General features: G+C 50.7%; 1 protein-coding gene and 1 long non-coding RNA gene across 4 annotated transcripts in view; one reads left to right on the top strand and one right to left on the bottom strand.

Moving 5' to 3' along the window:
- ATP2C2 (ATPase secretory pathway Ca2+ transporting 2) overlaps positions 1-27,242 on the top strand; it is a 77,400-nt gene that overhangs the window by 47,792 nt on the left and 2,366 nt on the right. The window contains exons 12-24 of one of the 3 annotated variants that reach the window (XM_046683542.1): positions 5,596-5,720; positions 5,869-5,966; positions 6,819-6,920; positions 8,307-8,396; positions 8,917-9,018; positions 10,792-10,948; positions 13,595-13,765; positions 14,517-14,614; positions 14,700-14,750; positions 15,817-15,983; positions 17,584-17,652; positions 17,747-17,863; positions 19,301-19,448. In XM_046683542.1, the coding sequence (XP_046539498.1) occupies positions 5,596-5,720; positions 5,869-5,966; positions 6,819-6,920; positions 8,307-8,396; positions 8,917-9,018; positions 10,792-10,948; positions 13,595-13,765; positions 14,517-14,614; positions 14,700-14,750; positions 15,817-15,983; positions 17,584-17,652; positions 17,747-17,863; positions 19,301-19,448 (1,495 nt within the window). The remainder of the gene's footprint in view (positions 1-5,595; positions 5,721-5,868; positions 5,967-6,818; positions 6,921-8,306; positions 8,397-8,916; positions 9,019-10,791; positions 10,949-13,594; positions 13,766-14,516; positions 14,615-14,699; positions 14,751-15,816; positions 15,984-17,583; positions 17,653-17,746; positions 17,864-19,300; positions 19,449-27,242) is intronic. The other 2 variants (XM_046683543.1, XM_046683544.1) reach the window with 2 other exon arrangements.
- Positions 1,092-27,235, bottom strand: LOC124251081 (uncharacterized). The gene is made up of 3 exons (XR_006891673.1): positions 26,615-27,235; positions 9,155-9,355; positions 1,092-2,265 (listed from the first exon to the last, which is right to left on the bottom strand). It is a non-coding gene; the product is annotated as an uncharacterized LOC124251081 (long non-coding RNA).

A 27,242-nucleotide genomic window follows, 5' to 3' on the forward strand; every position in this document is an offset into this window, starting at 1 on the left:
GACCACGGGTTATATGACTTCATGGATATAAAATGTCCAGCACAGGCACATCCATAGAGACAGAAAGGAGACGAGTGGGCTCTAGGGGCTAGGCCAGGGGAGGCGGGGGGACGAGGAGTGACTGCTAACAGTGATGGGGTTTCTTTCGGGGGTAATGAAAATGTTCTAACGTTGACAATGTTTGTACAACTCTGCGTCAACTAAAAACCGCTGAATTATATACTTTAAAAGGGTGAACTTTATGGTATGGGAATTACCAATAAAAAAACAAAAGAAAACATAGAGGAGGTCGTTAGGAAGCTGTGATGACGAGGATCCTTAGAGCCTTTCCACTTTATATGTAAAAAGCAAACTGTTTGCTGACACGGCGCTGTGTCATCGCAGTCAATTACAGTCACGCCCCCACACTGGACCGGGCGTCCCGGGGGGGCTGGGACAGGTCAGGGCTGCGGCTTCCCCAGTGCTGACCGGTGTGGGCCAGAGCACCTTGCTTTAAGGGCTGGGAGGGTACGTCGGTGGTACAGGGTACTGTGTATAAACGAGTGTGCCCGTGACCTGGCAGTTAGCAATAGCAGAGATGCGGGTGCAGGTCTTTAAAAACACCAGGGACCTTGTGTTTCAGTCACACTGCACCGTGTGCCTTGATTGAAGGCTAGGCCAGCAAAATGCACGCCTGGGCAGGAGTGTGTCCTATTATAGAGGTGTTCACCGACTATAGTTTGAATGAATGGAAACTGGAAAAGTCCGTGTCTGGTTTTAGACACTTTGCCATTCCTTAAAAAACACAATCTCATTAACGCCAGATCCTGGGTGATGAAAGAATAAAACTTAAGAGAAAAGTGAAATTGGTTTAGAGAATATTATGCAGTTAGAATACAGAAGGTACCCAGGGGCCAGCCCGCTGGTGGAGTGATTAAGTTCGCGCACTCTGCTTCTGATCCTGGGCACAGACATACACACCACTCATCAAGCCATGCTGTGGCAGCATCCTACATATGAAACAGAGGAGGATTGGCATGGATGTTAGCTCAGGGCCAATCTTCCTCAAGCAAAAAGAGGAGGATTGGCAACAGATGTTAGCTCAGGGCCAATCTTCCTCACACACACAAAAAAGAATATAGAAGGTACACACACATGACAAAAACCGTAAAAGCAAAATGCAATGACAGACATTTGGAAAACCCCATCTCAGACTAATTCCAAAAAATAAAGTCCACCTCCTTCCTTAAAAAAAAAAGAATTCCTCTAAGGAGACACACAGACATTCAAACCACATCAGGATACTTAAAAAGATAGTTCTCCGTGTGAAACCAAAAGCTGCACGAACAGTTCATTGTCCTCACGTTTTAGCTTTAAATAATCTATAAATAAATGGGGTAATACTGGGGTCTGGGCTTTTCCCCACAAAGTCGTTGGAACCTTGAAGATAAGGCCACTGTGCTGTACGGGCGGTCCTGCTGGATTTCAGGCTTTTTCCCTGAAACGTGCCAGGCTCATCTTTGCGTTTTGCCAGTGGCCACGAGGAAGGGCTTCTAAGCTGCAGATCACAGAGCCCAAGGTTTTCTTCTGAATGTACGAGGTCACGATCTCAAGTCCACCGGGGTTTCCTGACTTTATAGCCTCAGCTGCGTGCGAGGGAGGGTGTAGAGGAAAAAGAAACCATCCTCACGAGCTGAGCACGAGAGGGATCCAGTGAGAGTCACAGCTGGATCCCACACAGAAGGGTGACTGACCATCGACAGCTCTGCGAGGATGCTTATGAGCAGGGCTGGGGAGGACCATCCACGTGGATGCTGAAGCTGCCAAGAAGGTGAAGCAAGTGGAGAGAGCACTAGGAAAGCGGTTCTAGAGTCTTCAAGGAGCGGGAGGGGGCGTGCCCAGGGGTCTCGGTGCTGTAACAAGAGGAGGAAGCATGAACGGAATGTGTGACCCCCAGTTCATCACTGCACAGCTCCGTGAGGCAACCGGTCTCCACTTCACAGATGGGGAAACTGAGGTGTCGGCTCACACGCTTGCCCACAGTTACAGAATCGTGGGGCGGGAGAGACAGGTTGAGACCCACTGCGTTCTGACCGAAAGCCAGCGTCCTTGTCAGTGCCGCTTGCTGCCCCTCGGGCAGATAGGAACTCTCCCACGTGCCACCACCCCACTGCCTACCCTCCTCCCAGCCATCAGCAAGGCTGTCGATTTGCCCTACAGGTGTTTGTTGGGCTTCTGTTGACTGTTTGCATCATCCAGATAGAACCGGATCACGGAGTTTGCAGGCTGGTGGGGAGAGTAAATATAAACAATTTTAGTGAACATTAATAAAGTAATCACAATTTATCATCAATGCTACAAAGGAGACAATTGCAGGGAGAGAGATTAAAAGGGAGATCAGAAGGTGCGTGCCCTGAAAAGGTGGCCAGGGAAGGTGTCTCTGAGGAGTGGAAGCTGGAGAGGTGAGAAGGAGCCCACTGACAGCAGAGCTGGCTGGGCTCGGCAGGGGATGGCCTGGGCAAAGGCCCGGAGGTGGGACCCAGCATGGTGCATCTGGGGGACGCCAGGGGGAGACGGGGTGGGCTCCGTGAGCAGAGGAGATTGTGGAATCAGTTAGGGGACAGATCCTGGGGAAGCTTCTGCTTCTCTCCTGATTCTAGTCATGTCATCAGGACCCTTCTCAACACGCCATGCCAGGCTGTTACAATTCCTCTTTTGGAGCAGAGAGGTGAAAAGCGTTGGCCGTTCTTGACACAGAGACTGATGGCGATGGAAGTGGATCCCAGCTTGTGACAGACAAGAGGGAAGAGGGGGTGATGGGGAGGGGAAGCTGGCTGTGCGGTAGAAGGTGGAGTCTGAGGTGCGGGCAGGGCAGCCTGGGAGAGTGGATCCCTGTAGAGTCCCTCGGACTTTTTTTTTTTTTTTTTTGCAGGGTAAGAGTGGCCTTGAGCTAACATCTGTTGCCAATCTTCCTCTCCCTTTTTTTCTTCCTCCCAGAGCCCCAGTGTATAGTTGTGTATCCTAGTTGTAAATCCTTCTAGTTCTACTGTGTGAGTCACCACCGAGGCATGGCAACTGACAGACAGGTGGTGTGGTTCCACGACCAGGAACTGAACCTGGGCCACCAAAGCAGTGAAAGCACCGAACTTTAGCCGCTAGGCCACCCGGGCTGGCTCTCAGAATTTAGCCTAAGAACGTAAGGGCCCCTGGGGAAGCATGTTCAACACTGATTGCCGGTGGCCTGACTCGGTGGGTCTGGGTGGGGCCCAAGACTCTGCATTTCTAACAAGCTCCCAGGGGGTGGAATGCTGCCTGATCAGGGAGCACACGCTGAGCAGTGAGACTGTGACTAGAAACTACCCCAATCAGGGCTCCAGCAAGAGGCAGGAAGAGGGCTCAGGGGACGAAGCCTGCAGAGGCAGGTGTGGCGGCAGAGGGACAGAGAAGCCGGAGCCCTGAGGGCTCCCAGGAAAGCAGAGCGCTCAGAAGCCATGATGCTTAACACCCTCCTGAAATAATGGTGCATTCCTGTCCCATCCTGTAACCACGGAAAGTTCCGGGAGCCAAAAAGACTATTAAAAATTTCCAGGTAAATAATGAAAAAGGCTCCATGTCCATCCCCGCCCTCCCCCCCAGGGCTATTGACTGGTCCTTTCTGACCCCCTGTCTGAACATGCCCTTCGTCGCATTCACCCCGCCTGGTCCGTGGGAAACTTGCGACCAAGAGAAAATTTACTCTGTTCGTTTCACTTGACTTGGAAAGGATGAGGTTTTTCCATTTTTAGCAGAACGAAAGTCACTCGAAAGCACCGAATCAGAAGGTAGAAATGGTGGGATCGAAGGCCAGGAAGAGATTCTCCAAAATAAATAAAATGAGAATGGTTCTTTTAGAAACTTTAGAATGGTCCTAATTCCCCCTGCCTAGAATGACATTCAAGACGATCCAAGGGACACTTGCTTTTCCTGGTCCAGGCTAATCTTTATTAGCTTGTGGATTAATTTTTCATGATGGGGAAAGCATCCAGGTACGTGCTCACCCGCCCTTCCCACGCCACGTGGGGAAGGTCCCCATCATAAGGCTCTGCAAATGTTTGCTGAGCTGGGCTCGTCGGCCTGAGTCATAAAACCGAGGAAGTCTTCTTGCTGTCACCATAGAAACTGGTCACAGTCCCTTGACCAAATTCAATAATCTTGGTTTATAGAACTTGTTCCTGAATGCTCCATTGTCTCTGGGCGAAAGGCCACATGCACATAACCGTATTTCTTTGATGCTAAGATGCATGTTCTTTTTCATGCTTTAACGTCTCTGAGGTCCGGCTGCATGTGATAAGCAATGTGCTGGGGAAGCACCGTGCCCTTGACTGGCAGGTAGTATCTCTTCTTTCTTAGTGGGGCACGAGATCACGCTGCCCTCCCCCATCAGCAGCGTCCTTGATTTCGTGAACTGTGATAGCCGTGTGTGACTTTGGGTGCACGGGCATCCAGCAGCCAGGCCTTCTGAGTATGAACAGCCCATGTCAAGCGCTTGGCGTGTGCTAGGCCAGCGTGGCTCTCAGCACCTGCCATATGTTCACTCATTCTCGTTTGTTCATTCAGTAAATATTTACCAAATGCCTACAGGGCCCTGCTGGGTGTTTACTGCAGAGGGTGAGCCGTGCTGGGGTGTGGCGTGGGGACGCTCATGGCACCGCTCTGCACAAAGGCCCCCTCTCACTTGCTCCAGCCTGCCCTTCAACCCTTCAGCCACCCTCATTGGCCTGAGGTCAGCGGAAAGTCCAGAACCCGCCCTCTGCCTGGGCCAGGCCTGCTCAGGAGTGTGGCCTGTGGGAGCAGTCAGTCCCAATGTCCTGGAGCCATAGTTGAGGCAGAAGGAGTCCCTCTTAACAGCCTATCCGGTGTTGACACACCACCCACAGGAAGCGCATGCTGTGCTCAATCTCATTCAGATTCCCAAGAGAGAGGCTCATTGGTTCATCTTGAGTCACATGCTTGCCTCTAATCCAATCAGCTGTGACTATGGGAGGGCGGGGTCACATGGTACAGAAAGAGTAGGAGAGAGAATAGAAAAGTGATGAGATGCCCAAAACAGATCTGCTGCAACAGGCAAAGGCAGAGCTATGTCACTTTACCTCACTTAACTTTAATTTCCTCGTCTGGCTTCCTTATGGGAAGTGCCTTAAACCATTGGACCAATGAAAAGTGAAATTCAAGGGACCCGAGGAGGACATTCTGAACAAAAAGATTCCACTTCCCTCTTATTGCCTGATTCTGGAAATTCCTTTCATAGGGCCCAAGATTTTTCTAATAAATGAGAACAATGTAAATGCAAAAGCACTTAAAGAGACAAAGACAACTGACAGACTAATTCACACTGAAGTGTGGATGCCTCATAGGGGAGGTCCCCTCCCAAAGGCAAGGTTTTGTTGGGCGAGAACTCAGAGCAATGGATGCTGAAGAAGGAGGCAGGTGCACCATGGCGTTGGAAACAGAGAACAGAATGGGGGCGTTGGGACACCAGAGATGAGCTCCACCAGGTAAAAGTGTCGCCAGCCCAGTTGGGATTCACATCGTCCTTGAGCATGTGTTAAAGGGGACGTGTCTGGCCTTTTGATCCAGCCTGGCTGTGGCCACCATCCCAGAGGGTCTGCCCATCGTTGTCATGGTTACGCTGGTGCTGGGAGTGCTGCGGATGGCCAAGAAGCGGGTCATTGTGAAGAAGTTACCCATCGTGGAGACACTGGGTGAGTGACTCCAGCTGGCTGGATTCTTGTGAGTTGGCTTGAATGGATATTTTGGTGCCATGTTTGGTCACCCTGGTTGTCCCATAAGCCTCTGAGTTAACAGTAATGACTTCTTTTTCCTACAAACTCTGATATTTTCTTCTGCCAGGTTGCTGCAATGTCATCTGTTCTGATAAGACAGGGACTCTGACTGCCAATGAAATGACTGTCACCCAGCTTGTAACGTCTGATGGGCTCCATGCTGAGGTGAGTCCTGTGCGATTTAGAAGGTTGGAGACAAAGGTATGCCCTGCAGACCCTTTCCCTCCCAGAGAAAGCATGTGACGTCTTCTAGAAAACAGTGAGAAACAAATACAGGTTATTGGACAATCTCCTTGCTACAGATAGCAGCAAAGAACATGACTGATTTAGGGTAGCCATCTTTATTTTTTAATTATCTTTCCATAATAAGCACATTTCAAAATTGAGAAGCTAGAAAACAATCACCCATAACCTCACACAGTCAGCTGACCACGAGGACTCTATTTGTGTTTTTCAGTCTCTCTCATGCGTTCGGCACAGCTGTGAGCTCCCTGAGTGTGCGATTTTGTATCCTGCTATTCTTTTCACAAAACTTTGCAGGCCAAGGGGGCAACAATGATGGCCCGGGGGCCAGTGTGCATTTTTGTAAATAAAGTTTGATTGGCACGCTGCCACACCCTTTCGTTTACGCTAAGGCGTGAAAGGCAAGTTGAGTAGTTGTGATAGCGACTGCGTGGGACGCAAAGGCTGAAATATTCGCTCTCTGGCCCTATGATAAAAGTGTGCCCAGCCGTGTTCCAGAACATAAGCACTCTTCTATGCTGTTACTTCATTTTCGTAACCATAATCGTTACCGGCTGCAGAATATCCCGTTGCGATTTACTGGAGCAGGGCCCTGAGTCGGCGAGGTATTCTGATTGGAACGTAATCCTGCAGGGAACATCTTCGTGCTTGAAGCCTTGTTCGTGGGGAGGAGTATGTCCTTGGGAGGGATCCCAAAAAAAGAGATTATGGGCCCACCGGGGAGGCGGATTTCTGACTCTGGGTGACCTCCTTTCTGCGGCTCTGCCCCCGCAGGTCAGCGGAGTTGGGTACAGCGGCAAAGGGACCGTCTGTCTTTTACCGTCAAAGAAAGTCATTAAGGGGTTTTGCAACGTCTCGGTCGGGAAATTGGTGGAGGTAAGTGTCCGCGGCGCCACGGCGGAAATATGCATGTAAAACGGAGCTGATGGGGGCTCTCTCTGGACAGAGAAACAGCAGTTGGACCAACTGGTTCTTGCTGACGACAGGGCCACACCCAGGGGTCAGGTTGTCACAGTGGCCCGGAAACAGATGACAAATCAGAGGGAAGGCAAGAGCTGGAGCTGTTTGTGCTCCTTGCTGCCTGCTGGAAGGGCTTTAAAGAGACGCCTGCGCTGGGCGCTGCCTACTGCTGTCGTTGATATGTGCTCCTCCCCACATAGCGTGCCCTCCCTCCGTGAGGTCTGAACCGAGCTCTCGTCTTCTATGATTTTTAATGAGTCTGTGGAAGTCCCACCTCCAGGGCCCCACTTCATTACCGCAGCGACCCTATTATCTCAGCTGTGCAGATGAAGAAACAGGGGACTCAGAGAGGGGGCGTGGGTGCCCAAGATCACCCAGCCACTGAGGGAGGGAGCTGGGATCCACCTCCATGCTCTTTTCCTGTGTTTGTTTCTCCTTTTCTGTTTTTTTTTTTTTTAATTTTTATTTAATTTTTATTTATTTATATTTTTTTGAGGAAGATTAGCCCTGAGCTAACATCTATTGCCAATCCTCCTCTTTTTGCTGAGGAAGACTGGCCCTGAGCTAACATCCGTGCCCATCTTCCTCCACTTCATATGTGGGACGCCTACCACAGCATGGCTTGCCAAGCGGTGCCATGTCCACACCCAGGATCCAAACAGGTGAACCCCAGGCCACCGAAACGGAACATGTGTACTTAACCCCTGTGCCACCAGGGCTGGCCCCTGTTTTTTTTTTTAAGATTGGCACTTGAGCTAACATCTGTTGCCAATCTCCTCTCTTTTTTTTCTTCTCCCCAAGGCCCCCCGTACATGTTGTATATTCTAGTTGTGAGTGCCTCTGGTTGTGCTGTGTGGGACACCACCCCCGCATGGCCCGATGAGCCGTGCCATGTCCGTGCCCAGGATCCGAACCAGTGAAACCCTGGGCGACTGGAGCAGAGCGCGCAAACTTAACCACTCGGCCACAGGGCCAGCCCCCTTTTCTTTTTTTAATTATTATTTTTAACTGAGGTATAAGTTATATACCACAGAATTCATCCTTTTAAAGCGTGCAGTTCAGTGGGTTTAGTATACACACAACGTTGCGCAGCCATCACCACTGTCCAATTCCAGGACACTTAGTCACCCCAAACAGAAACCCACACCCACTGGAGTCACTCGCTGTCACCCCACACTTGTACCCACAAAAATGGGTCCAGCTGTCCATGTCTGACTTTTTCACGTGCCTGAGTGAGCCCAGGACCCTGATGGGTGCTGGCTCCAAGTATTAACTAAAGACGTGGGAAATCCCCCCTTCCAGGCAGGCTGTGTCGCCAACAACGCAATCATCAGAGGAAACACCGTGATGGGCCAGCCCACGGAGGGCGCCTTGGTCGCCCTGGCAATGAAGGTGGGAAATCTCGGGCTGTCTGAGCGAATGAGGAATGGGGGAGCTTAGTGACAATGGGAGAAAATGGCCCCAGACATCCTCAGGCCGTCCGCTGACTGGTGGAAGAGATGGGCTCTGAGATGCTGTGTGGCTCCAGAACATTCCGCGGGCCTCTAACCCCTTTCCAGTGATTCCGTAAGAGTTGGGGAAACCGAGGCTCCGAGATGTCAAGTAACTGGCCAGAAAGCCATCAAAGAGCGAATGAATGTCAGGCCAGGCAAGGCCCCCAGGCTGTGACAGCAGGCCACCCCACTAACCCAGGCTTTCCGTTTTGGGAAATTGCTACGTCCTCAAGTCTGAAACCTTCCTCCTGGCAGAAACCCCTCGGGCTTTTGTTTCGAGCAGATTTCAGCTTCTAGCTGAATTCTAGCTTAGATTTCTGCTCAAGCTGGTTAGAGTAATGAATCTTTTAAATGGACTGACGTTGCACAAAGATTGGTTTAGGAAGACTCACTGACAGTGCCCCAATCTATTATCCCAGATGGACTTAAGCGACATTAAAGATTCATACGTGAGAAAAAAAGAGATCCCCTTCAGTTCGGAGCAGAAGTGGATGGCAGTGGAGTGCAGACCCAAGAACGAGGTGAGTGTGTCTCCGCCCCTTTCCTACCCTCCCCCCCCCCCAAAGCAAGATGCAGCCGTCAGGGAGAAGCATCTAGAGTTCCTATCTGCTTCTTCAAGGGTCCAGATACGTGAAAATACAATTGATAGCAACAAACCTTGGATTCTCTCGAGTCCATTTCTGAGATTTTCATCTGAGTCACTGGTTCTCATACTGGGGTCTCTGGATCAGTAGCATCTGCAGCCCCTCGGAATTTGTTAGGAAAGCAGATCCTCAGGCTCCGGAAATTCCAGGACTGGGAGCCAGCACTCTGTTTGCTGGGGGTTCCGAGGCACACTCCGCTGGGAGACTCACCGGCCTATAATATGATTATTGATTAGTGAGCAGCCATGAGCTCCCACTGACCCCAACCCCATTGCCAGCTTGTCTTCCATCCCAGTGCGAGTTCTTCACACACATGAGCTCGTCAGCTGTCACGGTGGGGAACAATCCTTCATCCCTCAAGAGGGATCCAGGAGGCGCCTTCCCAACATCCACCACAAATGGTGTGAACTGTGAGCTCACACGGACACACATGCACACGGACATACACACATGTGCACATGTTACAAGTGACTAGAGGAATATGTACCAAACGAGAATGAGTACCCCTGGCTGGGGATTACAGCTGACTTTGTTTCCTTTTTTTCTTTTTAATTTTCTGCAGCTTTTTAGATTTTCTGCAGTGAAAAAAAGCTTTTTTTTTTTAGAAAAAGAGTTTTTTATTGCCTTCCACCTTTTTCTCCACCTTTCCCTTCTCTCCCACGCCTCCTGGAATCTCTCATGTTTTGCCCATGCTGAGATTTCTCATCTCATTGGGGGCAGTGGGCGGCTCGGCCAGTTTATCCCAGGTCTTTGCCACGCATGGATGGGCACACAAATTCTGGGTGCATACAGGGGTTATGAATTTTTAAAAATGTTTGAATACCTTCAAATCTTTTTTTCCCCCAAAAGCAATGGTAATATATTCTCATTGGAAAAAATTATAGAAATGTGACTTAAAAAGTGGAAGGTCCTTGTAATTCTGCCCTCTTCTCTCCCTACCCACCCCACTCCCCGGCCCTTCAGTCTGGGAGAGAGTGTCCCAGACTCCAAATGTGAGCATCGCAACACGTGGCGTGGGAGTTTGAAAACAGGGTCATGCTGTGTATAGCATTTGCACTTTGCTCTTTTCCCTTAAAATGATGTCTGGGGCATGTTTCCCTGTCAGTTACACGAGCTCATTCACGGCCCACCATGAGTAGGTGGGCACTGGGCTGATGCTGGGGATCCAGTATGACCCACAGCGCCTGCCACTGAGTTCAGCCGGGACAGAGCTTAACAAATGCACAAGCAAACAGTCAGCTACTCATGTGGCTTCACTCTCACTAGCCCAGTGCAGGGGGGAACGAGATGGAAATGGTGCCTGCAACAGTCTACCTGAAATAGACATCTCGCAGTCAATGACATACCTAAAGGCATGACACCGACTGAGATGTGACCAATTAAAGAAATGTATGGGATGCTCTGGGCGACATTAACAAGGGGACTGAACGTACAGCAGGGGAGGTGCAGATCAAGCTCGCTCCTTGTCTGGGCTGCATAGTAGTCCATCGTGTGGCTCTCTTGTGGCTTCTCTGACCTGTCCTGTGTTGGTGAGTGATGACAGTCCACTATAAACCCCTCCGTCAACATCTCTGCGTGGATGAGGCGATGGTCACGAACGGCTGAAGCATCCAATGACAGCACATTTTTTTCCCATTTGTCCTTTTCAAGGAGCAGGAAGACATTTATTTCATGAAGGGGGCCTTTGAAGAAGTGATCCGTTACTGTACCATGTACAACAACGGGGGCATCCCCCTGCCACTGACGCCCCAACAGAGATCCTTCTGCCAGCAGGAGGAGAAGAGGATGGGCTCGCTCGGCCTGCGGGGTGAGTGCCTGCGGCTCGGGCCCCGAGCTTCAAGTTTGCGTGTCATATTGAACTTGCGAGCACATAATGCGGGGTCCTTAGTCAGCACGGTGACTGATCGCAATAGCAGTCGGACGGTGTGTAATGGAAGCCAAGCAAGCATGGAATTCATGGCCAGATGAGAGATAGAGAGCCCCCACCCCAGGCCAGCCCCCCAGTGACACCTGTTAGCTCAGGCGTGTCCCAGGGTACAAGAAGACTGGGAGCCCTCCCTCCTGAGTTTTCTAAGGTGGGCGAATGGGATGCACCAGAAACATCGGTTTTCCTGGTTGGTCTTTGCACCTGTTGCTGACTGTCGGGAGAACCCAGAGCGCTTTTAAATCGAGGCAGACCTCCTACTCCCTGGCTGTTCCCAGTTTTCCGCACCGGGGCCAGCGCCCTCCCTGACAGCCTGACATTAGACGCATGCTTCCCATGGTGTCATTTGTCAGCCTGCCCGTTTCCAGACAGAGTGTTTACAGACACCCTGGAACACTCGTTTTCTCTCAGGGAACACGAGGAGTGTTGGCCTTGCCAGCCTGGTTCCAGCCGCCCTGGTTTCCCCCTCGGGGAACAGAAATGACAAGTGGCCGGCAGCTCACTGACGAGCGTGCAGAGCAAGGACAGAGCAGCTGCCGGGCTGAGGTTGGCGAACACCGAGCCGTTTGTCGTCCCTTCCTGAGTGAGGGTGTGTCCCCCCAAAGCAGAGGCGTTGACACATCTCAGGGTCCCCCAGAACGGTCTGTGCTGTGCCAGGTCTAAAACAGGCCTGCAGGTAAAGGCTGTGCCTCGGTTTCCCCACCTGGAGAAGGCAGGCACGGCAGCAGGTGCTGTGGGGGCAAGTCCGTGGAGGAGGGGGGCTTGGAAGAAAACGGGTGCATCTTTGGCTGTTGTTGTTACAATTGATACAAGCTGTAAAGTAACTACGCATCTGCTCACGTCACACGACTCCCGACACTGACACAGCGTCACTGAAGACCCGACAGATTAATAAGCGTGTCTCCCACCTGTTACTGACCCCTGGCCAGCTGACCAGCCAGCTGAGGTCAGTCGTGGCCACAAGCCCTCTAAGTCCACGCCTGCTCCTGGCGCTTCCCGCCAGTTGGGCCCCGCTCGTGTGCCGGGCACCCTGCCACGTGCCACACTGAGACCACTCCCTGAATCCCCACCGAGCTGCTGCGAGGCCCAGAGAGGTTGAGGAACCAGCCTGAGCCACACAGCTAGTCCATAGTGGAGCCAGCGCTTAAACTCAGACCTGTCTGGCTGCAAAGCGTTGGAACCTAAAGACCCATTCTGGTCCTCAAAGGTGAATGTGATGAGGGTTGGTCAGCCGTGAAGATGGGCCAGGACTCCACCTCCACCCCCAGTCAAGCCTCGATCCTCTCATATTTATAATGGATCATCTCCAACCTGCCTCCCGGAAAAGTGTATCCTGGGGACTGGAGATAGAGAGACCCGTGGTCTTCCCCAGCCCACAGCGGAGCAGAGGCAGAGGGCACGTGCCTCATCTCCCAGCGAGTGTGAATGGAGGGCCTACTGTGGGTGAGGCGCAGAGACACGCCAGGGACTCAGGCCCCACAGATGTGGGAGCCCCCAGAGGGGTGCAGGCTTCAGACACCAGCCCCTAAAAAGGATGACGACCCCACAGAGTGACAAGGAGGGTGAGGGTGACAGGAGCAGAGGCGGGAGTGGGGTCCTCTGGGGACAGAGAGTTTGCAGACTCTTTCCAGGACTGAGAGCACAGTCATGATGGGTCTTCAAGGATTTGTGGACCCCAGGGGCAGGGTGGGGAGGGGAGCACTGGGAATGGGGAGGACTGACCCCTGCACCATTAGCACATGACACCGGCACACGGCACCCACACCACTGGCACACGGCACCTGCACCATTGGCACACAGCACTCACATTATTGGCACACAGAACCCACATTATTGGCACACGGTACCCACGCCGTTGGCACACGGCGCCCACATTATTGGCAAACGGCACCCACGTTATTGGCACAGTGTTATGACAGAGCAAGAAGGAGGCACAGCTGGAGACTTCTTGGCCACAGCCCCCTCCAGTGTCATAGGTGACAAAGTAAGGTCAGTTGTCGCCCCACCCCCCCTCGGAGCACTGCCCCCAGGAGCTGGGCCCAGCTTCTGTGCCGCTGAGACAACCACGGCCAAGAGGAGCCAGCAGCCAGCGTCCTCTCACCTGTGTCGCCCTCCCACACGTTCTCTTGACCTTTGGTGGCTGCTGGAGGTGACAGAGGAGTGAGCACAGAGCAAATGAAGGGCAAGAACTGCCAGGAACCCCCCCGTGTGCCACCTCACAGGTTTTCTCGTGGCCACTCTGGTTGAGTGGGGCTGGGATTTTATGCCACCAGCGGACAAAAGTTGTCTTTCCTGCTGGGCCAGTCGTCCAGCATTTCTCTGGGTTTGGGGTGAGTAATCAAGATCCCTGCCCTGCACAAGCCTGACGGCCACAGGGCAGACCCTTGCCTCCCCTCTGTAGTCCAGGAACTGGACGTTCAAGCCCCTTGCAGACAGAAGAGGCTCTGGGACGCGATGGGGGCGGGGGCTGACTAAAACCTACCCCCTCGGCCCCCAGTGAACTTTCCACGGGTCTCGTTCTCTCCTCAGTGCTGGCCCTGGCTTCTGGGCCCGAGCTGGGAGCACTGACATTTCTGGGTCTCGTCGGAATCATCGACCCACCGAGAGATGGCGTGAAGGAAGCGGTACAGGTGCTCTCTGAGTCGGGCGTGTCTGTGAAAATGATCACGGGAGATGCTCTGGAGACGGCCTTGGCGATAGGTGAGCAGGGAGCAGAGCCAGGGGTGAGGAAGAAGGGGTCTGCCCGTCCTTTCCAGCGGGGCGCTGCCGTTGGCTAATCCTCGAGACGAGCACCTGCCTTCCAAGCACTTAGAACAGAGCTGAGATTCATGGACCAGCGCTCCACCCTTGAGGATGCTGTCTCTGAAATGTTGGCGGGTTCTCCAAAAGGGGAGAAGACCTTATGTATTCTGAGAAGCTCCTGTATGCCAGGGGCCTCCATCCGTGATCTCACTTCATCTTCACAAGCAGCATCATTCCCAGTGTACGGTTCCAGGCTGGCTTCTGCCACTAGCTGTGTGCCCTTGGCAAATCATTGAACCACTCTGACCCTCAGGCTCTTCATCAGCAGAGGGTTAACAGCCCTCCTCCTTGCAGTTTACTTATTACTGCTATGAGGGTTGTCACGCCTTGGTTTTCTTACCCCTCTGTCTTGAGGCAGCCTGGTACTGTGAAAAGAGCATAGACTCTGGAATCAGACAGAATCATGTCAGCTTACAAAATTACCAATTACCAGCTCCATGACCTTGAGGAAGTCACTTCCCTCTCAGTTTCCCGATCTTTAAAGCTGGGATAAGAAGGCCTCTCTTGCAGCTTAATTCCGTGGCAGGTGCTCAGGATGCAGTTGCCATCGTGGTTTTGTTGTGGATTCTCTGCGGCCAAGGCAGGGGCTGAGGTCAGGGGGGGTGGAGGCAGGGGCAGCCCTCAGAACGGGTCCTCCCTCCCCCTGCAGGAAGGAACATCGGCCTGTGCAACGGGCAGCTGAAAGCCGTGTCCGGGGAGGAGGTGGACAGCATGGAGCAGGACGAGCTGGCTGACCGCGTGCGGAAGGTGGGGGCCTCCCAGGGCTCCGGCCGAGGGGCCTGTGTCCAGCTCTGCATGCACTGACCCGGCTCTTTCACGTCTCTGTGTCCAGGTGTCCGTCTTCTTCAGGACCAGCCCGAAGCATAAACTCAAGATCATAAAGGTACGCCATGTGAGGGGACAGGCTGTCCCTCGTTTGTCCCTCAGGGTAAAGCCAGGGTGGCCGTGTCAGTGGCTCTCCCCCACGGGGTGGGCCAGGACTCATGCTGGCAGGAACCTCGGCCATCCTCAAGCTGTGGCCTCCTTCTCTAGGTCCAGGGTGGCTACACCAGTGGGGACCTTGTCCCAGCTTCTGGGGAGAGGACGACTGGGGGCCCTTGGCCACATACACCGAAAACAGCAGGAATTGAGTGGTGCCAAGGGAAAACTAAAAAGAGGCTAGCCTCCGTGAGTCGAGTGCTCTTCAGGGTATTCTTGTTATTAACTCCAAGCCTTGGTTTCCTCATCTGTAAAATGGGGATAATATGAATGACATCAGCTGAGTCACAAGGTTGGCCAGAGGATTAGACGAAGCCGGGACTGTAGAGCTCTTGGCACAGTGCCTGGCACACAGCAGGTGCCGAGTAAAGAACTGACGTGATTTTCTGATTGTGCATCAAAAAATGGAAGCGCTGGAACGAGAGTCCTGCCATGTGCTTGGTTTCCCTGCACACACGCACTTTGAAAATGGGCTCTTTAACTCTGCTGGTGGTCGTGTTTTTTCTTTTACGTTATTTTTGGGGTTTTTTTAGTTCTACAGAGTAAATTTCTGTGCAAGTTATTCCTCAAAGGAAATGTTAATACTTACTGGGCACCGTGCGGTTTCAGGGGACGATTGTCGGTTATTCTGTGGCCATGGTGATGGACAACACGTGCCAGCCTTTACTGTTGCCGGGCCGTCACACCCGTGGTCTCAGCTGAGGCCTCACGACAGCCCCGAGAAGGAGGGACTGCTGCTCCCACTTTGCAGGTGGAGAAACTGAGGTTGAGAGGTCCAAGGCTGGCCCGGTTCCCACAGCCGGTGCAGGTGCAACTGGATTCAGACCCGGGCCAGCCAACTCCAGCGCCCTCCAGAGGCGCGGTCCCTGCTGTCAGCTGGCGGTGTGAGAGGCAGGGCAGCAGGCGGGAAGGAAGGGACTAGAAGGAAGGTCCTCAGGCTGCAGGCCTCCAGTCGCCTCCTCTTTCCAAAGGCCTTGCAGAAGTCGGGGGCCATCGTGGCCATGACGGGGGACGGGGTGAATGATGCGGTCGCCCTGAAGTCGGCGGACATCGGGATCTCCATGGGGCAGACGGGCACGGACGTTAGCAAAGAGGCCGCCAACATGATCCTGGTGGACGATGACTTCTCAGCCATCATGTAAGTGGCTCTTCAGGGTTTTTTTAGTTGCAAAAACGCCTGGAGCAGCCAGGTGCCCCCTGGGATCTGCTGCGCTGGAGACACGAGGTGTCCCCAGACCCGCACACCACTTAAAGCAGGGTCATGGGGCCCCCCTGAGGTTGGTGGCATGCAGCACCCAGGGGAATGTTACAGACAAGTGCAGCAGAACCGTAATTTGCAGCCTGAGGGTGCATTTCAGGCACTGATGGAAAATGCGGGGTGGGGCATACAGAAGAGGTGCATGTGGCCTGTGAACGGTAGCTGGTTATACGGGAATCCTAGACCAGCCCTAGTGCCAACAGCAAGGGCCTGGCAGACTGTGTGGCCATCAAAAATCATGGTTTGGGGCCGGCCAGGAGGCGCAGCGATTAAGTTCTCACATTCCTCTTTAGCGGCCCGGGGTTCACTGGTTCGGATCCCAGGTGCGGACATGGCACCGCTTGTCAAGCCATGCTGTGGCAGGCGTCCCGCATATAAAGTAGAGGAAGATGGGCACAGATGTTAGCTCAGGCCCAATCTTCCTCAGCAAAAAAGAAAAAATCATGTTTTAAAAAAACATTTTAATGACACAGAAAAATGCTCACACTGTAGTGTTAAGTGAAAAAAGCTAAAAATGAACATATTCAGTTTGAGTGGAGCGTTGTGTTTGTGTCACTATGTATGTTTCATGCATTGACAGAGATTGGACAGAAATGCCCAAAGCATTAATACAGATGCCAACTCTAGGTTCTGAGGTTCTGAAAAATCTGTTTTATCCTGTTTCACTTTTCTATATTTTTCTCTGGATAAATTTACCTTTCCTCTAGTTCTAATTTTAATTAGTTCTAATTAAGACTTCACTCATAGGTAAATCACAGTAATTGGGGCTGGGAGAAAAGTTGTCTTAAGCCTGATACCAAAAATCTGAACCCACATTGAAGTTTGGTGTGCTGATCGACTTTATAAAAGGCATCTTTTCTTTACTAATGGATTCACCATGGGAATCCTTAAAACACGTCGTCCTGAGGAAAAGAAAAAAATGCAGTTAATATATATATAGCCCTTCAGTTTTAGTTCTTTTGCAGAATTTTCTAGTAAAACAGAGGAGGAATTAGTTCTCTACGTTCGTGACTCAAGATCAAGTTTTTTAAAGGACTTCTGCAAAAATTGTTCTAAAAATACAGTAGTTGATATCTTCAACCTCCTAGCCCTCCCTTCTTGCCACTCCTGGATCCAGGGACCAGGTTTACTGGGTCTGCTGTGCCTCTTGTCGTGGGTGACCCACCGAGGCACGTTAGGCCCCTCAAGAGGCCTGGGCAACGGCTGGGGCCCCGGGCTCGGGTGACAGAGTAACTGACAGTCCTTGGACAGAAGGGCGATCATGGCTCAGGGACCTGTCCCCAGCGGCTGATGGCACCCGTTAGCACATCATCCTCCTTACGGGTGTGTCTCCGAGAACGCCAGCCAGGGAGGACGGGAGGAAAGGGTCCGAGCATGTCACCCCTGGGTGGCAGCATGACTTCCTTTAGCAGCTGACGGAGCCGAGCGCACGTTTCCGCCAGGCCCCCTCTGTGAACAAACCCTCTCTGCTCTCTCGCAGGAATGCAGTGGAGGAAGGCAAGGGGATTTTCCATAACATCAAAAACTTTGTCCGATTTCAGCTGAGCACGTAAGTCGAGCATCCCCAGTGCCGCCAGGTGCTGCGTCTGCCTCTGGCGAGCGGCCATTGACGGTGCCGTGTGTCTGCCGCTTGTGTCCCGCAGGAGCATCTCGGCCTTGAGCCTCATCGCTCTGTCCACTGTGTGCAACCTGCCCAACCCTCTCAATGCCATGCAGATCCTATGGATCAACATCATCATGGACGGGCCACCCGCGCAGAGGTGAGGCACCAGGCTGGCCGGGAGCACTTGTGCCAGGCTCCACTGACTGTACCCCTTCTCTGTGCAGGGGCCCGGGGCTACAGAGATGGGCAAAGACAGTCGCTGGCTGTCAGGAGTCCCAGGAAACTTAAGTGTGGTGCATTGGGTCGGGGGAGGGAGACAGAGTGGAATGCACTGGACACTGGAGAAAGCACCTATGCAGGCAGAACTGTCTGCCCCCCTGCCTGGAATGCTGTCCCTGGGCTACCTGCGTGGCCCAATCCCTCTCTTCATTCAGCTCACCACCTCCAAGAAGTCCTCCTGGATTACTCTAACAGCAGCCTCCTCACTCTCAGTCACCTTACCCTGCTTTATTTTTCCCTGGAGGGGAAAATATACATAGATTTCCTTATTTATCTGATTATAATCCATCTCCCCTTGAGAGTCAGCTTCACGGAGGCAAGACTTTTGCTTCGTTCTCTGCAGAATCCCTGGCTCCTGCAACGGTTCCTGGCACGTAGGTGCTCAGTAAATTATCAGCTGAATGAATGAATGAGAAGGGACGGCTAGGCTAGCTGAATGATGCAGGAGAAAGAGCGAGCTTGCATTCAGGAAGCCCTGCAGGACCAAGCCAGGATCACTGGGTCTGAGCACATAGAGGTGCTGTTTCAAATGGGGTGGGCTCTCGTTACCGGGATTAACTTAACCGTCACCGTGACAGCTGCCGAGGGAAGGAGGGTCCTCCTTTATTCCCTCCAGGCCCAGCACGAGGCTCACCTCTTCTACACGCTCTCCCTGGGCACGGGGCCGTGAGCACAGCTGGACCGCGGCTGCGTCTGCACAGAGTGGGGCCCCACCCCGCCTGCTCCCTCCTCAGTGCCCCCGCGCTGTCTGTTGTGGGTCCAGCATCAATCCCACTGTTTCAGAGTCGGCTGAAGGCAACTGTTGCTCAGTTGATGGGGGGTCTCCGTGGCAGGGCCTGGATCCCATTTACCCACGCCAGCTGGCACGAGGCCAGGCCCAACCTGGGCAGGGGGGTGAGGGGGTCCCCGCATGGTGATACAAATTGCCTGAGCATGAGGAGTGACCAGGCGTGGATCCAGGACCACAGTGTGGTCAGCCGCTGGGGGTGGCTTTCCATCCCCGTGTTTGGGGATGGCTGGAGATGGGCAGGCATGAGGGTGGAGGGGGTAGACGGCTGCCCATGGGGTCCAGGCTGTTGGGGAGCACCCCGGAAGCAGCTGAGGGTCTGGGCGGTTAGGGAGAGGTCCAAGGATGTGAGGACGGGGAGGTCCCCGTGAGACTGGGAGCACCCCAGTTTCAGGCAGGACAACCCGGAGTCATTTGCCAACTAGTGCATCTGCTTCAGGGGTCCTTATTTATTTAATCGTCGCACGTCTTTTCAAAACCACCCTTTCTCTGTGGCTTTTTCAAAGTGTCCCGTTTTGTTCTGAGCAGCTTGGGGGTCGAGCCGGTTGACAAGGACACCCTCCGGCAGCCGCCGCGGAACCTCAAGGACACGATCCTCAGCAGAGCCCTCATCTTGCGAATCCTCCTGTCGGCTGCCGCCATCATCAGCGGGACCCTCTTCATCTTCTGGAAAGAGGTGAGGAAACTCCTCACTGGCTCGTCCAACGAGAGGGTTCCCCAAGGGCCTGTGTGGTGGCCGACATGGGGCTGGGCTGTGTGGGAAGCAGGGCGCACGCTCCCTGCCCTGGCCCCCATGGGGCTCAGGACCATGCAGGGGAGACAAACGTACATACAGGGGACCGATGGGGCTGGGTGGTAGAGGGCAGGGGGCTAGCAGCTGACTTTGCAGAGGTGGGACGAGGCGGAAGGATGTGAGGCCTCAGGGGCAGAGAAAAGAATCCACATTTTTTTTCTAAATGGGACACGGTGCCGTTCTTCTTTCTGTTATCACCAGGAAGCAATTTGAAATCTAAAAAGGACTCCAGGCTTAGTCCCTGGAGGTGTCTGGTTGCCGGATCTTGTTACGGGTCACCTCCTCGGGGCCCACAGGCTCAGGGAGGCCCCGTGCCGTGACATCCAGTGACCCCGATGGAAGGTTAGGCAGTTGGTCGGTCTCCACCTGCCCACGTGCAGGACGGGAGTGTTGCAGTCTATGAAATCCTTGACGAAAAGGTCTGCATTTGAGCGTAGTCCAATTTACCCGTTATACTTTGTGGTTAGCATTTTGTGTCTTGTTTAGTGAAATTTTACCTATCCCTATTTTTTTTTCTTCTGAAAGCTTTAGTTTTACCTTTTGCATTTACAATCTACATTGGTTTGTTTTATATGGTATTAGTAAGGGTTAAAAGCCACCATTTCTCACTTTCTCTCGAGCAGCCGCTCTGCCCCAAGAGGAGCAGCTTTGTTTTTTCCCGAATTCTCCCTGCCGGGTCGGTGGCAGAGGCCTCGCTTTAGTCCAGCCCGTGTGCTCAGCCTGCTGGAGGGAGAGGCGCAGGCCTGCCCGTCCTAGCCCCGCGGTCCTCGGCGTGGGGCCCCGCAGCATCCGCGTCCCCAGAGCCTGGGAGAAACGCAGAGCTCCTGAGCTGTCTCTCTCCACACACGTCCCGGGGGAGCCTGCTGCGAACTGCGCTCCAGCAGCTGAGCTCAGGCAGGAGTGGTGGCTGCTGCCTGGGCCAGAGCGAGGTCCCTCACTGCTCACATCAGGCATGGGAAGCTGGGGAGAACTGCCCAGAACCTTGTCATCGTGAGTCGTTCTCACCTTTGGTTCCAGCTCTGCCCCCGAGATGCAGCCAAAACGAGACCTGACTCGGGTCCTGCAGGGGCGCCAAAGCCAGGGCGGGGTCCGCGGCCTCCTCCGCTCAGCCTCAAAGGCCCTAGTTCATTCTCTTTTTTTCTTCTACATCCTCACCAACACTTGTTATTGTTCTTTTTTTTTAATTGAGGTCATATTGGTTTATAATGTTGTGTAATTTCAGGTGTCCGTTATTATATGTCTCTGTATAGACTGCGTCGTGCTCACCCCCAATGGTCTAGGCTTTATCCATCACCATACACGTGGGCCCCTTTACCCCTTGCACCCACCCTCTTACCCGCTTCCCCTCTGGTAACCACTAATCCGTTCTGCTTATCTGTGTGTTTATCTTCCACATAGGAGTGAAATCATATGGTGTTTGTCTGTCTCTGTCTGGTTTATTTCACATAGTATAAAACCATCGAGGTCCATCCATGTTGTTGCAAATGCGATGGTTTTGTCTTTTTTACGGCTGAGCAGCATTCCATTGTGTATACACCACATCTTCTTCATCCATTTATCAGTTGGTGGGCAGTTGGGTTGCTTCCACGTCTTGGCTATTGTGAATAATGCTGCAGTGAAAACAGGGCTGCAGAGATCTCTTTGAAGTATTGATTTCAAGTTCTTTGTGTAGATACCCAGTAGGAGGATGGCTGGGTTGTATGGTATTTCTTTTTTTTTTTGAGGAAGATTAGCCCTGAGCTAACTACTGCCAAACCTCCTCTTTTTGCTGAGGAAGACTGGCCCTGAGCTAACATCCGTGCCCATCTTCCTCTACTTTGTATGTGGGATGCCTGCCACAGCATGGCTTGACAAGTGGTGCCATGTCCACACCCAGGATCCGAACTCGCGAACCCCGGGCCGCCAAAGAGGAATGTGCGCGCTTAACCGCTGCGCCACCGGGCCGGGCCCCCTGGTATTTCTATTTTTAATTTTTTGAGGAGGCTCCATACTGTTTTCCATAGTGTCTGCACCAGTTTGCATTCCCACTCAAATGGGAATGAGGGGTCCCTTCTCTCCACATCCTCTCCAACACATATTATCTCTTGTCTTAATTATAGCCACTCTGATGGGTGTGAGGTGATAGCTCATTGTAGGTTTGATCTGCGTTTCCCTATGGTGAGTGATGCTGAACATCTTTTCACGTGTCTGTTGGCCGTCTGTGTATCTTCTTCTGTTCATCTCCTCTGCCCATTTTTTGAGTGGATTGTTTGTTATTTTCTTGTTGAGTTGTATGAGTTCCTCATACATTTTGGAAATTAACCCCTTGTTGGATAAATGATTTGCAAATATTTTCTCCCAGTTGGTGGGTTGTCTTTTCGTTTGGTTCCTGGTTTCCTTTGCCTTGCAGAGGCTTTTTAGTCGGATGTAGACCCATTTGTTTATTTTTTCTTTCATTTCCCTTGCGTGAGTAGACATGGTATTTGAAAAGATGCTGCCAAGACCGATGTCAAAGATGGTACTGCCTATGTTTTCTCCTAGGAGTTTTACGGTTCACATCTTACCTTCAAGTCTTTAATTCATTTTGAGTTGATTTTTGTGTATGGTGTAAGGTAACGGTCTGCTTTCATTCTTTTGCATGTGGCTGTGCAGTTTTCCTAACACCATTTATTGAAGAGACTTTACTTGCTCCATTATATGTTCTTGGCTCTTTTGTCAAAGATTTGCTGTCCATAGATATGCGGTTTTATTTCTGGGCTTTCAGTTCTGTTCCATTGATCTGTATACCTGTTTTTGTGCCAGTACCATGCTGTTTTGATTATTGTAGCTTTGTAGTATATTTTGAAGTCAGGGATTGTGATGCCTCCAGCTTTGTTCTTTTTTCTCAGGATTGCCTTAGCTATTCGGGGTCTCTTGTTGCCCCATATGAATTTTAGGATTCTGTGTTCTATTTCCATGAAGAATGTCATTGGGATTCTGATTGGGATTGCATTGAATCTGTAGGTTGCTTTGGGTAGTATGGACATTTTTAACTATGCTTATTCTTCCAATCCAAGCACATGGAATGTCTTTCCATCTCTTTATGTCATCATCGATTTCTTTCAATAATGAAAACTATAAAGTTTTCAGTGTATAGGTCTTTCACCTCCTTGGTTAAAATTATTCCTAGGTATTTTATTCTTTTTGTTGTGACTGTAAATGGTGTTGTATTCTTGAGTTCTCTTTCTGCTAGTTCATTATTAGTGTATAGAAATGCAACTTTGAATGTTTGGTAGAATTCTCCAGAGAAGCCACCTTCTGGTCTTGGACTTTCTGGGGGAGGTTTTTGATTACTGTTTCACTCTCTTTACTTGTGATTGGTCCATTCAGATTCTCTGTTTCTTCTTGGTTCAGTTTCAGAAGGTTGTATGAGTCTAAGAATTTATCCATTTCTTCTAGATTGTCCAGTTTGTTGGCATATAGTTTTTCATAGTATTCTTTTATAATCCTGTGTACTTCTGTGGTATCTGTTATAATTTCTCCTCTTTCACTTTTAATTTTATTTATTTGAGCCTTCTCTCTCTTTTTTTTTTTTTTTTCAGTGAGTCTGGCTAAGGCTTTGTCTATTTTGTTTATCTTCTCAAAGAACCAGCTCTTAATTCCATTGATCCTTTCTATTATTTTCTTAGTCTCTATTTCATTTATTTCTTGAAAGGTTTTTGTTTTGGGTAACTTTTTTTTTTCTTTTTTTGGTGAGGAAGATTGGCCCTGAGCTAACATCCATTGCCAATCCTCCTCTTTTTGCTTGAGGAAGATTGTTGCTGAGCTAACATCTGTGCCACTCCTCCTCTATTTTATACGTGGGAAGCTGCCACAGCATGGCTTGATAAGAGGTACTAGGTCCATGCCTGGGATCTGAACCTGCGAACCCTGGGCCACTGAAAAGGAGCATCCCAACCTAAGCACTATGCCACTGGGCCGGCCTGTATTTCATTTATTTCTGCTCTAATTTTTATTATTGCCCTCCTTCTGCTGACTTTGGGCTTTGTTTGTTCTTCTTTTTCTAGTTCTGTTAGGTGTAGTTTAAGATTACTTATTTGAGGTTTTTGTTTGTTGAAGGAGGCCTGCATTGCTATAGATTTCTCTCTTAGCACCACTTTTGGGGCATCCCATAAGAGTTGGTATGTTATGTTTTCATTTTCATTTGTCTCCAGGTTTTTTTTTATTTCTCCTTTGATTTCTTCATTGATCCAATGGTTGTTCAGTAGCATGTTATTTATTCTCCATATATTTGTGACTTTACCAGCCCTTTTCTTATAGTTTATTTCTAGTTTCATAGCATTGTGGTCAGAAAAGATGTTTGATGTGATTTCTATCTTGGATTTGTTGAGGCTTGCCTTGTTTCCCAACATATGGTCTATCTTTGAGAATGTTCCACGTGCACTTGAGAAGAATGTCTATTCTGCTGTTTTCGGATGGAATGTTCTATATGTATCCATTAAGTCCATCTTGTCTAATGTATCATTGAAGTCCACTATTTCCTTGCCAACATTCTGTCTGGATGCTCTATCCACTGATGTGAGTGGGGTGTTAAGGTCCCCTACTATTATTCTGTTGCTGTCAATTTCTCCTTTTAGGTCTGTTAATAGTCGCTTTATGTACTTTGGTGCTCCTGTGTTAGGGGCATATTTATTCATAAGTGTTATGTCCTCTTGATGGAATGTCCCTTTTATCATTATATACTGCCCCCCTCTTTGTCTCTCACTGCCTTTTTTATCTTGAAATCTACTTTGTCTGATATAAGTATGGCAACATCTGCTTTCTTTTGTTTGCCATTTGCTTGGAGTATCGTTTCCATCCCTTCACTTTGAGCCTCTGTCTGTCTTTAGAGCTGAGATGTGTTTCCTAGAGGCACTGTGTTGTTGGATCTTGTTTCTTAATCCAACCACTCTGCGTCATTTGATTGGAGAATTCAATCCATTTAGAGTGATTATTGATCTGTGAGGGCTTAATGCTGCCATTTTCTCTCTTGTTTTCCAGCTGATCTATATCTCCACTGTTCCTGTTCCCTTGCATTTCTGTCTGCCATTTCAGTTTGGTGTGTTTCTTAGTTTTCTCTTTATTTGTGATTTGTGTCTGTGCTCTGATTTCTTGTTTAGCGGTTACCATGAGGTTTGTATAAAAGATCTCATAGATGAGATAGTCCATTTTCTGATAGCCTCGTATCTCCATTAGCCAAAGAGTTTCCTTCCCTCTCCTCTTGCCCTTCTCAGTTATTGTTGTCACAAATTGTTCTTTTCTGTGTTGGGAGTTTGTGACTAAACTGATGTGTTTATAGTTATTTTGATGCTTTCCTTCTCTTTTATAATTAAATGTTTACTAACCTATCCTGCTATAGAGCTGCAATTTTCTGATTCTATTTATCTCGTTGCTCAAGGTTTTGTAAACTTTCGCTTTTTAGTTTCAGATGGGAGGGCCCCTTTCAACATTTCTTGTAAGGGAGACCTAGTGGTCATGAACTCCCTCAGCTTCTGCTTACCTGGGGAAGCTTATTTCTCCATCATATCTGAAGGATGGTTTCACTGGATATAGTATTCTCCACTGAAAGCTTTTGTCTTTCAGTATTTGGGATATATCATTCCATTCTCTGTCATTGACTTTTGCCAGTTTTACTATTTGCCTCGGAGAAGGTCTTTGTGCATTGATGTAATTAGGAGTTCTATTGACTTCGTATACTTGTAAGTCCAGTTCCTTCCCCAGGTTTGGGAAGTTCTCAGCTACTATTTCTTTGAACAAGCTCTCTGTTCCATTCTCCCTCCTTTCTCCCTCTGGAATACCTATAATCCTTATGGTGCTTTTCATAATTAAGTTGAATATTTCTTGAAGAATTTCTTCATTTTTTAAAAATCTTAGTTCTCTCTCCTCCATCTGAAGCGTTTCTATATTTCTATCCTCTAAATCACTAATTCTGTCCTCCATAACGTCAGCTCTATTTTTAATTGATTCTAGATTTTTTTTCTTTCCTTCTTTTTTTTTTTGCTTAGGAAGATTCACCCTGAGCTAACATCTGTTGCCAACCTTCCTCTATTTTGTATGTGAGCTGCTGACACATCATGGCCACTGATAGACGAGTGGTATAGGTCCACGCTCAGGAACCAAACCTGGGCTGCCAAAGCGGAGCTCACCAAACTTAACCACTAGGCCACTGAGGCTGGCCCTCTGGATTATTTTTTATCTCATTAATTGTGTTCTTCATGGCCAGAAGTTCTGTTTGGTTTGGTTCTTTTTTAGAGTTTCGGTCTCTTTGGTGAAGTCTTCCTCCTGCTCATTAATTTTATTCCTGAGCTCACTGAACTGTCTTTCTGAGTTTTCTTGTAATCATTGAATTTCTTTATGACACTATTTTGAATTCTCTCTCATTTAGATTGTAAACTTCTGTGACTTCAGGATTGGTATCTGGAGACTTGTCATTTTCCTTCTGCTCTGAAGTGTTACTGCAGCTCTTCATGGTGTTCGATGAATTAATCCTTTGCCAGCGCATTTGTGGTCATATCAGGTCACAGATTCCACCTGCCACCGCTGGGGGGGAGCAGAAGCTCTGTGTTCTGATCCAGCCCGTCTGCTGGGAGTTGTGCTAGTAGGACTGCTCTGCATTTTCACGGGCTGGCCACAGCCACGTGGCAGGTCAAGCACATGTGTGGGCGCATCCTCTGTGCTCTGCCAGCAGGTTGCTCTGGGGCAGGACTGCTGCCCTCGACGGGGGGCCAGACGAGCTGGTGTGCTAGGCAGGAGGGGAGGGGTGCTTTCTTTCACACGCATGGGCCAAGTCTGCACTCATGCGTGGTTCAGCTGACCTGCTGCGCTTAGTGGGGGCTCCTTTTTGGGGACTGAGCCAAGCCACTCAGTGGGGAGTGTTCTCACAAGTGGGGCCACCACGGCACAGTGGGTACTCCCGCGGACAGGGCCACAACTCTGAAAGTGTTCACATGCAGGCTGGGCTGCCCCTGCCTCCTCTGACAGTCACGCTGGCCACTGTGTGAGGGCCCACGACTTAGATCGCTGCTCCCAGGGAGGGAGAGGGGGCCACTCACCTGGTTCCACTGCTTCCCAGGGATCCAGTCCCCCCAGCTTCAGATGCATGGCTGCAAGGATCTCTCAGGCGTCCTAGTGTGTTGTATAGGGAATCCTGTTGGTTAATGAATGTCCATTTAGTTGTAATTTAGAGGAGAGAGACAAAGGGAACGACTCACTCTGCCATGATGCTGAAGTCACAGGCCCCAGTTCTCCATGGGGTCCATGTCCTGCCTTCCTTGTTGGAAGTGACATTCTGCTAAGTGGATGTAACTGTACCAGTGTCACCTCCCAGGAGGCAACGTCACCTGCTGTGGGAAGGGGCATCTCCTCTCCCTGTGCAGGGTTTCCACTCTCCAGTGTCGTGGCAGCCGAAATTCCTGAGGAAGGGCTGACAGCCCCCAGGTGCCCACAGAGGGGCCGGGCCCTGGAGTGGTTGGAGGACACACTTCACCAGGTCACCAAGACAAGGGAGGTCTTGATGAATTCCTAGTAAAACATCTACACTGCCGCGGCCTGGACACAGGAGCGGCCGTTACAGTGTGGCCTACTGTGTGGACTGCCCCTCCCTCCCTGGCTCTCAGTCTGATGAGTATCTGAGGGAATCAAGGTGTCTCCCTGGGACCCCCTCATCCTGTGCATGTGTTC

This window comes from Equus quagga, chromosome 13 (genome assembly GCF_021613505.1).
Source record: "Equus quagga isolate Etosha38 chromosome 13, UCLA_HA_Equagga_1.0, whole genome shotgun sequence".
Taxonomy (NCBI): domain Eukaryota; kingdom Metazoa; phylum Chordata; class Mammalia; order Perissodactyla; family Equidae; genus Equus; species Equus quagga.